Here is a 13,312-nt window from a genome sequence, read left to right as displayed (position 1 = left end):
AACCAAAGGAGACATCTGGCAGAGACTGCGGACATCATAATTCTAGAAGAAGTTCTGATGAGGTCATACAAGGCATCCGCAACATAAGCCACTGCTTTCTCCTCCAGACAGTCCGCTTGCTTAGCCTCAGATGCAGATAGCGTTCTCATAACCTGTAACTGCTGAACCCAGCATAGGCTAGTCTTTTGCATGAAGCTACTGTGAACTGCAGCACATATGCTGAGCGCAGAAACCTCAAAAATCTTCAGATGAATCTCCAATTTTCTGTCCTGCATATCCTTCAGCACCACTGAACCAGCCACAGGAATGGTGGTCTTCTTAATGACCGCAGACAATGATGTGTCCACCTTCGGGAGTGTCAAAAGTTCAAGCATGTCCTCAGGCAACAGATACAATTTTGCTATTGCCTGGTCTACTTTCAGGCCTGTCTCGGGAGTGTCTCACTACCTGACCACAGATTTGTGAAACAGGAAGGCTTTGCTGGGCCCCTCAGGCCATCCCATGACAGGGTCCCCCCCTTCTTGATCAGACTTCCTCCTGGGAACCTTGATCCCCAACTCTTCCAAAACATGAGGAATCAAGGGCCATAATGCCTCCTTACGGAGGAGATGCACCACTTTAGGTTTGTCCCCTTCAGCAACTAGCACCTGGCTCAGCCCCCCTATCTGGATCCGTCACATCCGGGCTAGTATCAGTGACAGCTGGATCAGGAGAGACCGATACCGGCAGAACTCTTTCCTCTGAATCCTCAGAATCCACATCCAGACTGCCAGGATGCGCCATCATCCCAAGGACCCTATGAGCTTGCCTAAGAATCTGATCCCTGGTTTTTTTTTTACTAGGACGAGGACCAAGGGGTCCCTGAGCTCGGTCCGATTGCTTCCCAGCAACTTTTCTTAATAAGTATGCCTCATATATAAGCAGCACAAACTCTGAAGAAAACATTGTGGGAGCCCCCCAATTCAAACTTGAATAGGTCCCTCCTCTTCATCAGAATTGGGCTCCATTCTGTTAGTAGAGCCCTTTACTGCTGGAGACAGCGGGGGAGGGAGATCCTCTGATCCCCTGAAGAGCCTTCAGAAGTGAAAAGCATAGCCGCCTTTCCCACTCCCGGCGAGGGGGGGGGAGGGGGTGACTTCTGCCTGGTTTGCAGTGCTGGTGTGGCTTCTACCTGTCCAGACCCGCCCTCTTCAGCAAAGAGGCAATGGGCGCAAATCCCAGAACAAGAGAGCAGTACATGCGCATTGCTGCAAGAGTGGCAGGCGCTGCCGTGCGTCATCCAACTGCGCCAAAACAATCGCTGCACCGGCAAAAAGAGGCCCGAGCACGTGGCCGACCAACACTGCCGCACCGGCAAACAATACCCAACCACGCGGCTGACCAGCTCTGCCACCAGATAACCCCCGTCCCAGCAGCAACAAACTCTCCACCACCCGCAGCCCCCCCCCCCCCCCCCGGCTGCTACAAACCCTGCCACTAACTTCGGTTTCTCTCTTTCAATCTTTTTTTTTTTAACTTTAATAAAATAGCAAAAGGTGCTTCCCTGTGCGGCAGGAGAGCTGCAGGACTCCAAACGTTCTCCTGAGGGGTAGGGAACTGGCACCGCCAGCTATGCAGCCCTGGTGCTGTAAAGATCGAGCCAGGAAAGAGTCCTCGACCCCCCAACTCATCCATCTCAAAAACCAGGAGAGAGCGCCCCCCCAGGGCCTAACAATCTCCTGGGAGGAATTCTTCAAAGTACTCTTCTCCCCCCTCCCCCCATTTTTTTTTTTGGGTTGCAGGGATTTGGACCTCTACCACCTGCTGGAGACAGAGAAATACTGAGGGACTGCAGGTGGCACCCCAGGTTATACGCCAGTGTCTCCCTCTGCTGGAAGGGAGGCAAAACCCAGGAGCCTGGACTGATCTGGGTATGAACAGGACCTGTGGTCACAAAACCCCAATCACGCTATACATTCTTCAACGGAAGCAAAACCATGTCAGCTAGGGAGGTCGCAGGCCGCCTTTCTCCGTGCCTGCCATCCCACGCACCTTCTGAGTGTTTCTTTTTGGTGTGGTACGCGAGCGCCGCGGCCTGCGTGAAGGTCATGTGACAGTGCTTGCACACGTACGGCCGCTCCCCCGTGTGCAGGCGCTGGTGGTTCTTCAGGGTGGAATTGGCAGCAAACTTGGCGCCGCAATCAGAGCAGGAGAAGGGCTTCTCGTCAAAGTGCTCCGTCCGCTTGTGATACTGCATCCCTGGGAAGGGGGTCAGCGACAGGTGCGTTCCCCCCGTTGACAGAGAAACAGAGAGAGGGAGAGACTAAACAGTAAAACCTTCATTTGTTTAAAAGTCACATTTTCCCCACAGATTTAACAACCCCTGGGCGGATAAAGAATCTGCTTCATCCCATTTATCTACAAGAGAAAGAGGACGACCAGAAACCGAAGAAGAGAGCGAGAGAGCACGAGTGAGTGGTGGTGAGGAGGAATGGGATGGGGAGAGAGAGAGAGAGAGAAAAAATATATACCCCTCCCAAAGCCACACTCCGATCTAGGTGATGGTACGTTACCTGAAGGATGGGCGAACTCCTTGCCGCAGATGTCACAGGTGACCAGCAGTCGGCGTTTTTTCCCTCTGGTGCTGCTGGCCGAGTAGCCGTGGACCTGCTGCCGGTGTCTCTCCAGTTCCTTCTTGGAGGGCTTGAGCTCATTACAGTCCACGCACTGCAAGGGGGTCTCTCGGGCCATCCTGCAGCGCTTCACATGCACCTCCAGCCGGCAGCGGAAGTGGAAGCTCTTGCTGCAAGACTTGCAGACGTAGCTTTTTCGTGAGGACACAGCGCTGGCCTTTTCTTGCTTTGGTTGAGACAACTTCTCTTCTTTCTCGTTTGACGCTTCTGTTTTGACCACTTTGTTCTCGTCCTCTCTTCCTGATGGCTCTGGTTTACAGCTCTCCCCTTTCTCCAGTGCCTCGATCTGCGACTTGTTGTTCACTTTCCACTTCCTAATATTTTTCGTCTCCTCATCTCCCTTGGTAAGAATTCCTGGGAAGGAAAAATAAAAAAAAATCACAAGCGTTAGAGGTCAATGTAAAATGAAAGAGCTACAAGACAAACCCCCGTCTAGCCAAACACAAAACTTGATATGAGGAAAAGAATTGATATAGTTAGAGTGGTAAAGTGGAATTTAGTTCAAGAGGAAACTGTCATAACTACATCAACGAATATGCTCAAGGGGAGGTTGGAAGAGCCCCTGGAGGATACAGGATTAGTGGGGGCAAAGATTCGCTTAGACTATGGATGGCATTTTGGGAACCATAAGAGCAAGGACAAAACGTGCTTCAAAAACTTTTCACCTTGTAGGACTATTACACAGTTGGAAAGAAGGATTACGTTGAAAGACCTGCAGTCCATGAAGTCCAACCTTCTTCTTATTGCCTAGGAGATAATCTGGGGGGGGGGGGGGGGGGGGGGGATGAAAACACACTGTGCATCTGTAGTGGCAGAATTCAGACATACATGGGACGGGCACAATGGGACCCCAGGGGTGGGGTTTGAGAACGTGAGGAGATCAGACAATCAGTGGCGTCTGACACAAACGCAACAGGGAAGGTGGATGGGTGGGGGAGTAGACGAAGCTGTCCTTGTCTGCCCAATTCCTAGGCGGTTCATGCTTTTGCAATTTAGGGATGACATCCCTTACCCATCTGCTCCAGCTCTTGCATTACTGGCTGCAGACCAGGGAAGGACTCATGGACATGGCACAACAGCTGACAGAACGTCACGGCAGGGACTGAATGCTCCAGGGCAGTGCTCAGAACCTTCTCTGCAGATGCTCCACCATCGGCCTTCTCAGCAGACGTACTTATAAGCTGAAAGAATACAAAAAGAGGTAGTAGAGGACAAGAGTCAGAGCAGGACCCCTGGAAGAGAGCTAAAACGGTGGCAGAATTCAAGCATGTTTGGGACAGACACAAAGGAGCTTTAGGAGAGGACCACAGATCAAGTAATCTATGGCGTAGACAGGAATGGGCCTGCTGGGCAGACTAAGTGGTCCTTATCTGCCGACATCTTCTGTGTTTCTGTGGAACATTAGATGTTGGTCAGCGAGAGCTCCACTTCTACTAGGGAACAACGGATGCTGCTGGTTTTGCTGTAAAGTGTGGTCACATAGATTAATTGCTGGGAATACCAGCTGACCACACCACACACAGTGTTGGTGTTACATGCAATGCGTTTAAGCAGTTGCAATTGGCTTCTTATAGGAAGCTGAATAGGAAAATAAACATTTTTTTTTTTTTTTTACAGTCAGATTAATCACTGAATAATTCTAGAAAAACATTTTCTCTTTTCAGGCCCTTGTTAAATAGTAATAATTCTCCTAGAGTGCTTAGGCCATTGGTGGAATGCCATGAACCATTTATCCATTTTTTTTTTTTTTACTGGCAAGATGACTAAGTTGTCAGATTCTACCCATCTGCCTTCTTGGGTCCCCCCTCCCTGTACTGGTGACTGAACCCCTGCTGGATGGAGCTTCAGCAAGCAGAGGTACAGGCTATTTGGTCAACTATGCATGCCACCACCTTATCTGCTAGGCCCCTGCCTGTCATCCTAGCTTTGATGCCCAAGCAGGATTTAAGTAAGCCTTTGGCTCAGCTGATAAGTGGTTCATTTCCTGTACTTTATAAAACTCCGCTTTAAAGCCACCCACGTGGATGCTGATCACTTTCGCCCTGCAGCTAATCTCCATTTTCTTGGAAAGGTGACTGAGAAGACTTGCACCCCAGTAATTTGATTCTTTGCAGGATAAGAGGAGTCTTGATCCCTGCACCAGCCAGGGTTCCGTCAGGGCCAGAGAACAGAAACTATTCTGGTGCCTCGACAGATGACCTCCAAATAAGGGGAGAGCAGCTTACTCGTCCTGCTTACTTTAAGTCAGCTTGTCACGTGTTCAGCCCTGACATATTTTCTCACTGGGCTACCAAGTGATGGGTACTGGGGGAGGTGCTGAGAGTCTAGGACTGGTTTTGAAGATTTTTCTCAGTTTAAAATTTGTGTTCATAGAATCTTTCTGGTCTCACCTTGACCCTATGGATTCTGGAGTCCCCCCATAAGGTTCCACACTTTTGCCCTTCATGTTTAATTTGTACATGATACCTTTGGGTTGGCTATGGTGCTATTTTTTAATGTCAGCTACGATTTGTAGGCTGACGACGTACAGTTGCACATTTCGTTGGGTCAGGCACTTCATCAGTTTTACAGAACTTAACAGAGTTAAAACAGTTCAGAGTTCAGTCCATGGGAAACGCCATTTGGAAGAGCTATGTCTTTTCAAGAGTACGGTACTATACATAGTCCATACAGACTCTGGCTTCAACTGGATGAGCTGTTTATTGAGCTGTAAGATCTATGTCGGGTTATTGAAAGTCTTGTGGATTGTAGTGAGGGGACAGTTAGCAGAAGCAGGCTGTCAAATATGCCGAGCTTAGTTCACGCAATGCTTTAAATATCAGGCAAGCAATTTTACACGCGACTCGGCACATAATCAGCATCCAGTGAAGATCGTATAAAACTGGAATTTTACAATCTCTATACTTCTCCTTAAAAAATATGACACACGAGGTGGCATGCTGAACCAACTGAAGACAACGAAGATGAGTTTTGGGTAAATCAACCAACAAATTGTTACAGTAGTCAATTCTCTTAAGTATCAAGGAAGAAAGAACTACCTGTAACTGATCTTTGTCCAAGAATGAACAGGCCTGTTTTTATAAAGGTGAAGTGAAGAAAAGTTAAGGCCACAAACTTTACAGACTTTGGCAAGCATAGACATATTGTCCTGCAAGATCTTAGTCTGCAGGATCACTGGAATAGCTAGCTGTCCTGATACCAAACTTTCCTAACTGTCCTCCACCACCCAGAGAATCTCTCTTTGCAAAATTTAGTAGAAGAGAGTAACGGCTGAGCCAGAAATCAAGATCTGTCAACAAGTTATTTATTACAGATTTTAGTTAATTGTGTATTATGATGACATTCGTGTGTGTATAGTGTAATATTTTTATGTTTTATACTGTATTTATTATGCATGTTTTGTGATGTTTTATTTTGCTGTCAAGAGGGTCTCTTGATTACAACTGTGCAGGTTATAAATGTATTAAAAAAAATAGATCTGTGCTGGACAAGGCATCTGCACTGATTCATGTTCAGTTTAATACTTGTTGGTACACTCTACACAAAAAGCCACAAAAAAACCCAGCCCACTGTGAGCCAGGGCAGCGTGCCAGAAATAAACAGTACTGAAGTTTTACCTGGTCATTACCTTACCTAGGCGGCATCGTGAAGGGAGGGATCTGGACCACCAGATTTGCACCTCACGGATGGGAGCCGGAGCGAGCGTACAAAAAGGTCACCGACCTCCAGCTCGTCCACCTCAACCAAACAGGGAAGGGGTCCCCCAGGGAACCCGACCCCTGGGAGAAATGCTCCTGAGAAAAAAGAAACGGAAAAAGAAAAAGAAAAAAAAGACCGAAAAATCATCAGAAACTGCAGGTGAATGTACCAGCCACCGTCTACTGGAGACAGAGAAATACTGGGGAACTGCAGGTGGCACCAGGGCTTATCAAGCAGTGACAGTTAAACTTTCTCTGTCTCCATCTGCTTGCACAGATGCATAAACCCAGGAATGATCCGGGTATGTACAGGGAATGGTACATTCTATGCAAAAGTCCACAAAAAAACCCAAAAAAACCCAGCCCACTGTGAGCCAGGGCAGCGTGCAAGAAATAAACTGTACTGAGGTTTTACCTGGTCATTACCTTGGACTGGCTGAAAGGTTTTTCCTGTGTGCAGCACCCTCGCCCCCCATGCCCACACCCAAGGAAACTTCTCTTTCCGTACAGTACCTCTTTGACAATCTGCGTCAGTCCCTCCTCTGCCTGTGACGCACATTCCAGGGCAGGGCTTCCGCATATGGCGTCCCTGATCAGCTCACTGTGTCGCAGTAGTATTTCTCTGGCAACACATTTTCTATTAGTGGCTAGAAACGAAAGAGAAATCAGAATGGCATAAGGATCTCCAGAAAGCTCTCTGCTCCCCTGTGTAATGGAGGAGAACAGGTGCCTCTGAGAGGAAAGGGGGAGGGCCTGAAATCTCACCTGTCCTAGTATAATGCAGGTTCGCAGGACACCCCAAAGAGGAAGGAGCAAGCCCGGAAATCTAAGCTCCCCCCCCCCCCCCCCCCATTTACTGCAGGGGTACAGAGCGCCCTTGAGAGGAGAGAGGATCTGAGAGAGAGCCCAGCACCCCATTTATACTACGGGAGCATGGATCAGTGCCTGGCCCCCTACACAGTCTGATGATGAGTATATGGCGTGTAGCAGTCTTACCTGACCGAAAGAAGTGGTCAGCGCCCGGCTCCTTACGTATTTCTTCCATGAGCAGGTTAAGGTGAAATTCCTCCTCCTGTATAGCCAGTAGCACCTGCCACATGGCCACAGCTGGCAGAAGCAGCTCTTCCAGCACCGCCGACACCAAGGAGCTGAACGTGCCCACGCTGCAGTCCTTCTGCACAATCCCCTCCATCACCTGTACAGAATGTAATCCCGGGATAGTTACTGATGAGGAGAGAGGGGGTCCGGGCAAAGGTAATATTATATGAGAGAGAGAGAGAGAGAAAGGGAGCGATAATAACCAGAGAGGGAGGAGGAGGCAAGGCATCGTCAATAACAAGACAGAGGGGGACTGCTGAGGAAGATGAGGGATGAGATGATCACAATCAAAGAGAGAGAGAGAGATGGAGGGAGGGCAATGCAGATAACCAGATAGAGAGGAATTGCTGAAGCGGGGAGGGGTGCAAGATGGCAATCACCAGAGAGCCCCCTAGAACACCAATACACTTATTGGGATCTGCAGGTCAGAAAACAGAACAAGTTGGACTGCTACAGATAACCAACCAGAAACTAATGCTAGAAGGATACCTCAGCTCAGTCACACATGCAGAACACAGACAGACCCTGTTCAAAGACAGAATACGTCATAGTAAATTACAAATTGAAATATACAGATGAAACCTGAACTGGAAACCCAAGAAGCTAAACTCTGCATGCAGTGCAACACCAGAAAAAACAGAAAAAATAATGCATTTCCTCCCACACTGAACAAAATACAGAGACATCACAGATGCACATTTCCAAAACTGAAGAGAAAATCAGAGACTTCACACACAAGTATGAATCAGAGAAAATGTATAAATCTGTGGAAAATAGCAGATATAGCAGCAAAATCTGTTGTATCCTGTTACCAGGTCAGAACCAGAATGACAACACTGTCCAGCATCAGAACCCAGGAACTGCTCTCGCTATATTTTGCTGTTATCACCATTACGTTTTTTTTCCTCTCCTTCTAGTTTAACCACTTTGGGGAGCAATGTTCAAACTCCCTTGTGTAATACAATACCCAGTATCAAAAAAAGTTTAATAATGCTTAATTTTTATATTTCTTTCAACTGCTCCCTTGTAGTTCCTCTGGACCCTGAGAGTGAAGCTGTGTTTGAAACAGTGTCATAAATGATCTCACATTAAGGGAGAAAAAATGTTCCTACTTCATAATTTCCTTTCCTTCAATCCAGCCAGATTAGTTCAGATGCAGAGGTTATATCCACCAACCAGCAGATGGCGACAGAGACTAAAAGGCTTGCTCACATCACCCCGTATAGGCTCTAGTGCTGACCTCAGCCTGCCAGAAACTTCTGTAACAAGCTAAGAATTAAAAAAATATCCAAAAAAACGCCCCACATACTCCTTCCACCCCTACTAGGGGGCTTCCAGAGAAGGAAACACAGCTAAGGAAGAAAACGACTGAACACAGAAAAATATTTAATAAAACTTTACCTGTTGACATATATAACTATTTCTTTCGCACATATAGGTTCCCTGAACTGTATAAATGTTTGGCAACAAGGGAGGATCCTGAACTGGTCTGACTGGATTCAAGGAAAGGAAATATCAGGTAAGACGACATTTTTCCTTCTTCTTCATCCAAACCAGCCAGTGCAGACACATGGGATGTAGCCAAGCTACCTCTTACATGGACGGGAACCTGTCAAACCTGTTCAAGACATCTGAGCCTAAGGGATGCCTCCTATGCAGCCTGGACATCCAGATAATAATGCCTCGAGAAAGAATGTAAAGACCACCAGGTCGCTGCTTTGCAAATATCTAAATTCTGCCCATGAAAATGCCTGCGCTCTCATGGAAGGTGCTTTCAAAGTCTTGGGCAGCGGAAAAGCTCCATCTATATAGGCCGAACGAATGACGTCTTTAATCCAGCACACAAATGAAGCCTTTGACACCACCATCACCTTTCCTAGCCCCGCCAAACAGGAAAAACAGATGGATCTGACATCTTGAAACTATTAATGACCTTCAAATATCTCAGGAAAATTCTCATCCAAATGATCTAGCTGCACATACACTTCCCCAAATGTTTCCCTACAGAAGGGAGGAAGACATACTCCTGATTAAAGTGGAAGGGCAAAACTATCTTTGGAAGAAATGAAGGAGCTACACAAATTTTCACCTTTCCTCAGAAAAGATTTATTTTTTTAAGAAAAAAAGGTTCCCTCTATGACAGCACTTGCAATTCAGACATTTGTCTACTGAAGAGATCGCTACCAAGAATAAGGAGCCTAACTGAGATGATCTTCAAAGGCTCAAACAAAGAACCTGTCATGAAAGATAAATACCAGATTCAAATTTCAGGATGGAACCAGATCTCTCACTGGAGGTCAAATATGCTTTTCTCCCCTCGGGAGCCATGACGCATCTGAATGGGAAGACAGAGCTCTATTCCAAATCTGGCCTCTGAATCAGGCAATGGCTGCAAATTGGACCTTTAAGAATTTAGGACAAACCTTTATCCAAACCTTCTTGCAGAAATTGCAGAATGCCAAAGACCAAAACCCTTCTAACTGGAATTTTTCTAGACACGCACCAGTTCTAAAAAATCTGCCAGATCTGTACATATGCCAAGGAAATAGAGGTCTTTCTGGCCCGCAAGGGCGTTTTCACATCATGGGAATACCCTTTCCTACTCAAAAGAGACCTCTCAAGGACCAAGTTGTAAGACAAATTCAATTCGGGTCCTTGTGCTCTGCTGGCCCCTGACACAATAGAAGCCTGTCTTGAAATAGCCTCTAAGCATCTCCATCCAGAAATTTGACTAGATCCGCATACTAAGGGCATCTTGGCTAAGATGATCAGTCCTCAATGCTTCAAGAGCCTCTGTAGAACTCCTCCTACCAGTGACCGTGCAGGAAATGCAAAAAGTAGACTTTCTATAGGTCATTCCTAAATCAATGCATCCAACCCGGACAATCCCAGTTCTCTCTTTCTACTGAAGAATCTTTCCACCTTTGCATTCTTGCTGGTTGCCATAACCTGTCTCCCCCAATGAGCCACGAGCTGAAGAAAAGCTTTCTGCAACAACTCCATTCTCCGGGGTCTAACATGTTGTGACTGAGAAAATCCATTTAAACATTCTCTACCCTGTTATGTGAGAAGCTGAAATGGCCCTTACATTTTTCTCCACTTAAGAGCAGAACCACTTCTGCAGACACCTGAGAACATTTTGTCCTGCCCTGGCGGCTGACATATGCCACTACTGTCACTTTGTCTGACAGAAATTGGACTGCTTGATCTTGGAGAACTGGTGCAAAGTGGAGAAGCGCTAGACATATCATTCTAGTCTCTAGACAGTTGATAGACCGCCTGGCTTCTTCTACCAAACAAGTCCTCTGTTTCATTAGACCGTAACAAAAGTACTTCCCAACTGAAAAGGCTGGTGTCTGTTGTCACCATGATCCAAGAGGGAGACTCTAGATCCACTTATTTCTCCAGATTGTCAGAAACTAGCCACCAAGCCAAACAATCTAGTCTGCTCTGAAATAATGAGTCAGAATTTTGAGTCTGAGGGTCCCACCTGGACAACAAGGCTGTCTGAAGGGGCCTCATATGCACTCTCAGCCAAGAAACCAGATCCAGGGTTGCTGTCATGGAACCAACACTTGAAGATAAGTCCACACAGAAGGTCTCGTCATAACCAATAATGACCACACCTGATCTTATAAAGCTTCTGAATTCTCTGCACCATTAACTGGCCAAGCCCTTGCTTCATGTCAAAACACAACCCAAGATCCACCAGGGTCTGAGAAGATTGTAATTCCTGGACAACTCTGGAGATTGCTGCTTTGTTCTCCTGAGACAACTTTGCTCTGATTAACCAATTATCCAGATCACGATAAACCAAAATTCCTTCTTAATGTAGCACCGCTGCCACCAGTACAAAGACCTTGGAAAAGGTTCTCGGAGCAGTGATCAAACTGAAGGGAAGCAACCAAAACGGAAAACGGCCTCCCATCACCACAAAACATTTTTGAGTTTTCTTTGATAGAAATTGTGGATACACCTCTGTTCAGATCCAGCGACCTTAGGAATTCGCCTTGTCTCGCTGTCACTATAACTGAACACAAATTCTCCATCCGAAAGGGGGGACTTTTAGAGCTTTGCCTTGCTTCAATTCTAAGATAGGATGAAAAGAACCTACCTTCTTGGGGACAACAAACTATATTGAATACTTCCCTGACTCCACTGTGGAGCTGAGATCGGAATCACCGCTCCCATGGATAAAAGTTGATTGAGTGTTGACCTTACTGCCTCCAACCTCTATGCAGACGATAAGGGTAAACTATAAAAGCATCTGTAATAGGTTAGGAAGATTCCAAAGCATATCTATCTCTAACAATTTCTAAGGCTTACTTGTCTGAGGTGATCTGGGCCAAATGAGTAGTTGGCCCCAAGACCTTAACTGGGAGCTTTGGGAAGATCCTGTAGTCCCCAAACCCCCTTCCTTAGCACCTCTCCTGGAGTAACAAAAAGGATTAGAACCTAAAAACCTTCCTGATCTACCTCTCTTCCAGTCTCTGTTGCGATTCCTGGACTGGAACTGGCATGCAAGTCTTTTGGACTTGCCCTCAGGAAGTCTGGGATCCTTAGACTCTCCCCAAGCCTTTTACAACGTTTCCAGATCCTCTCAAAAGAGCAGCCTCCCCTTAGAGGGCAGCTTGGTGTGATTACATTTAGAAATCGAATCTGCCAACCAGTTGTCCAGCCATAGTAAATGCCTGGCCGCCACAATCGACGTCATACTTCTGGCCAAAGTGCGAACTAAATAAAAGGATGCATCTGCCAAAAAGGCTGAACCCAGTTGCAACTGAGCTACCTTGTCTAGAGAGGAGCTACTACCTTCTAGTAAAGTTTTCTGAAAGTGCTGAGGCAAGTGTAATCCTGCTCTCATGACAATACAACTATGGGCCACCTCCCAAAGCACCATACTAGCAGCTTCAAAGGCTTGCTTAAGCATTGCCTCAATGTTCCTGTTCTATCCATCCTTAAGAGCTGCACCTCTCTCCACCGGAACTGTGGTTCTCTTAGTGACACCACAAACCAAAGCATCCAACTTAGGGAATGTCAGTTTCTCTTTTGCTTGTGAGACGTGGGGACATATCTTTGCCAGGGCTCTCCTGCCCTATTCTTCTTCACTCAGCCTAACCAGGCCTCAGTTCACAGCACAGGATGTACTCCTACCATCTGCTGGAGACAGAATACTGGAAGGCTGAGGTCAGCATGGAAGTCTATATGGAGTGACATCAGCAAGCTTTTTAGTTTCCAACTGCTGGTTGGTGGACATAATCTAAGTGTCCGGACTGGCTGAAGAGGAATAGGATCTGATTGGTTCATGCAGAATGGTAGATACCATAGTCAATAATAACCAAACAAATCCAGTGAGTGTGAGATCATTTGAGACTCTCTTGCTATCACTGATTTTAATGTTTCACTGTGTTCATTAAGCTTTTTGTTGTGCTATTTTAAAGCTATATATCTCCGCCTCAAGCCTTTTTTATTGGCAAGGAAGACCATAAATGTGAAAAATAAAAAAAATTGGATCTCCATAAAACATTGGGGAGACCTACATGGAACAGCAGTGACACATCAGCATTGGATATTCAAGATTGTAGAGCTTATCAATTGTGTGGACAGGCAGATAAGATGGGCCATATGGTCTTTTTTTTTCTGACCCTTATGTTTCTAAGTTAAGGATGGGGAGACAAGCATGGAGAAACCATGTCAAAAACTCAATCAATCCACATGGGGAGGCAGGAATGTTATTTTTATTTATTCTGCAACAGACTCACTAACCTTTGTGGCCGATGGGATTATTACAAAGTTTGGTAATAAGATAGAGAAACGAGTCTGGGTGTTGGCTTAAGAATTTGT

The 13,312-nt window shown here is 46.4% G+C and overlaps 1 protein-coding gene across 3 annotated transcripts in view; it reads right to left on the bottom strand.

Annotated features, from left to right (window-relative positions):
• ZBTB40 (zinc finger and BTB domain containing 40) overlaps positions 1-13,312 on the bottom strand; it is a 59,217-nt gene that overhangs the window by 20,974 nt on the left and 24,931 nt on the right. For all 3 annotated transcript variants that reach the window (XM_029577833.1, XM_029577832.1, XM_029577834.1), the window contains exons 8-12: positions 7,367-7,565; positions 6,884-7,017; positions 3,685-3,853; positions 2,553-3,026; positions 2,032-2,238 (exon numbers count right to left, since the gene is read on the bottom strand). In XM_029577833.1, coding sequence (XP_029433693.1) covers positions 2,032-2,238; positions 2,553-3,026; positions 3,685-3,853; positions 6,884-7,017; positions 7,367-7,565 — 1,183 coding nt within the window. The remainder of the gene's footprint in view (positions 1-2,031; positions 2,239-2,552; positions 3,027-3,684; positions 3,854-6,883; positions 7,018-7,366; positions 7,566-13,312) is intronic.

This window comes from Rhinatrema bivittatum, chromosome 15, assembly GCF_901001135.1.
Source record: "Rhinatrema bivittatum chromosome 15, aRhiBiv1.1, whole genome shotgun sequence".
NCBI classification, from domain to species: Eukaryota; Metazoa; Chordata; class Amphibia; order Gymnophiona; family Rhinatrematidae; genus Rhinatrema; species Rhinatrema bivittatum.
This window is presented reverse-complemented; position numbering and strand designations above follow the sequence as displayed.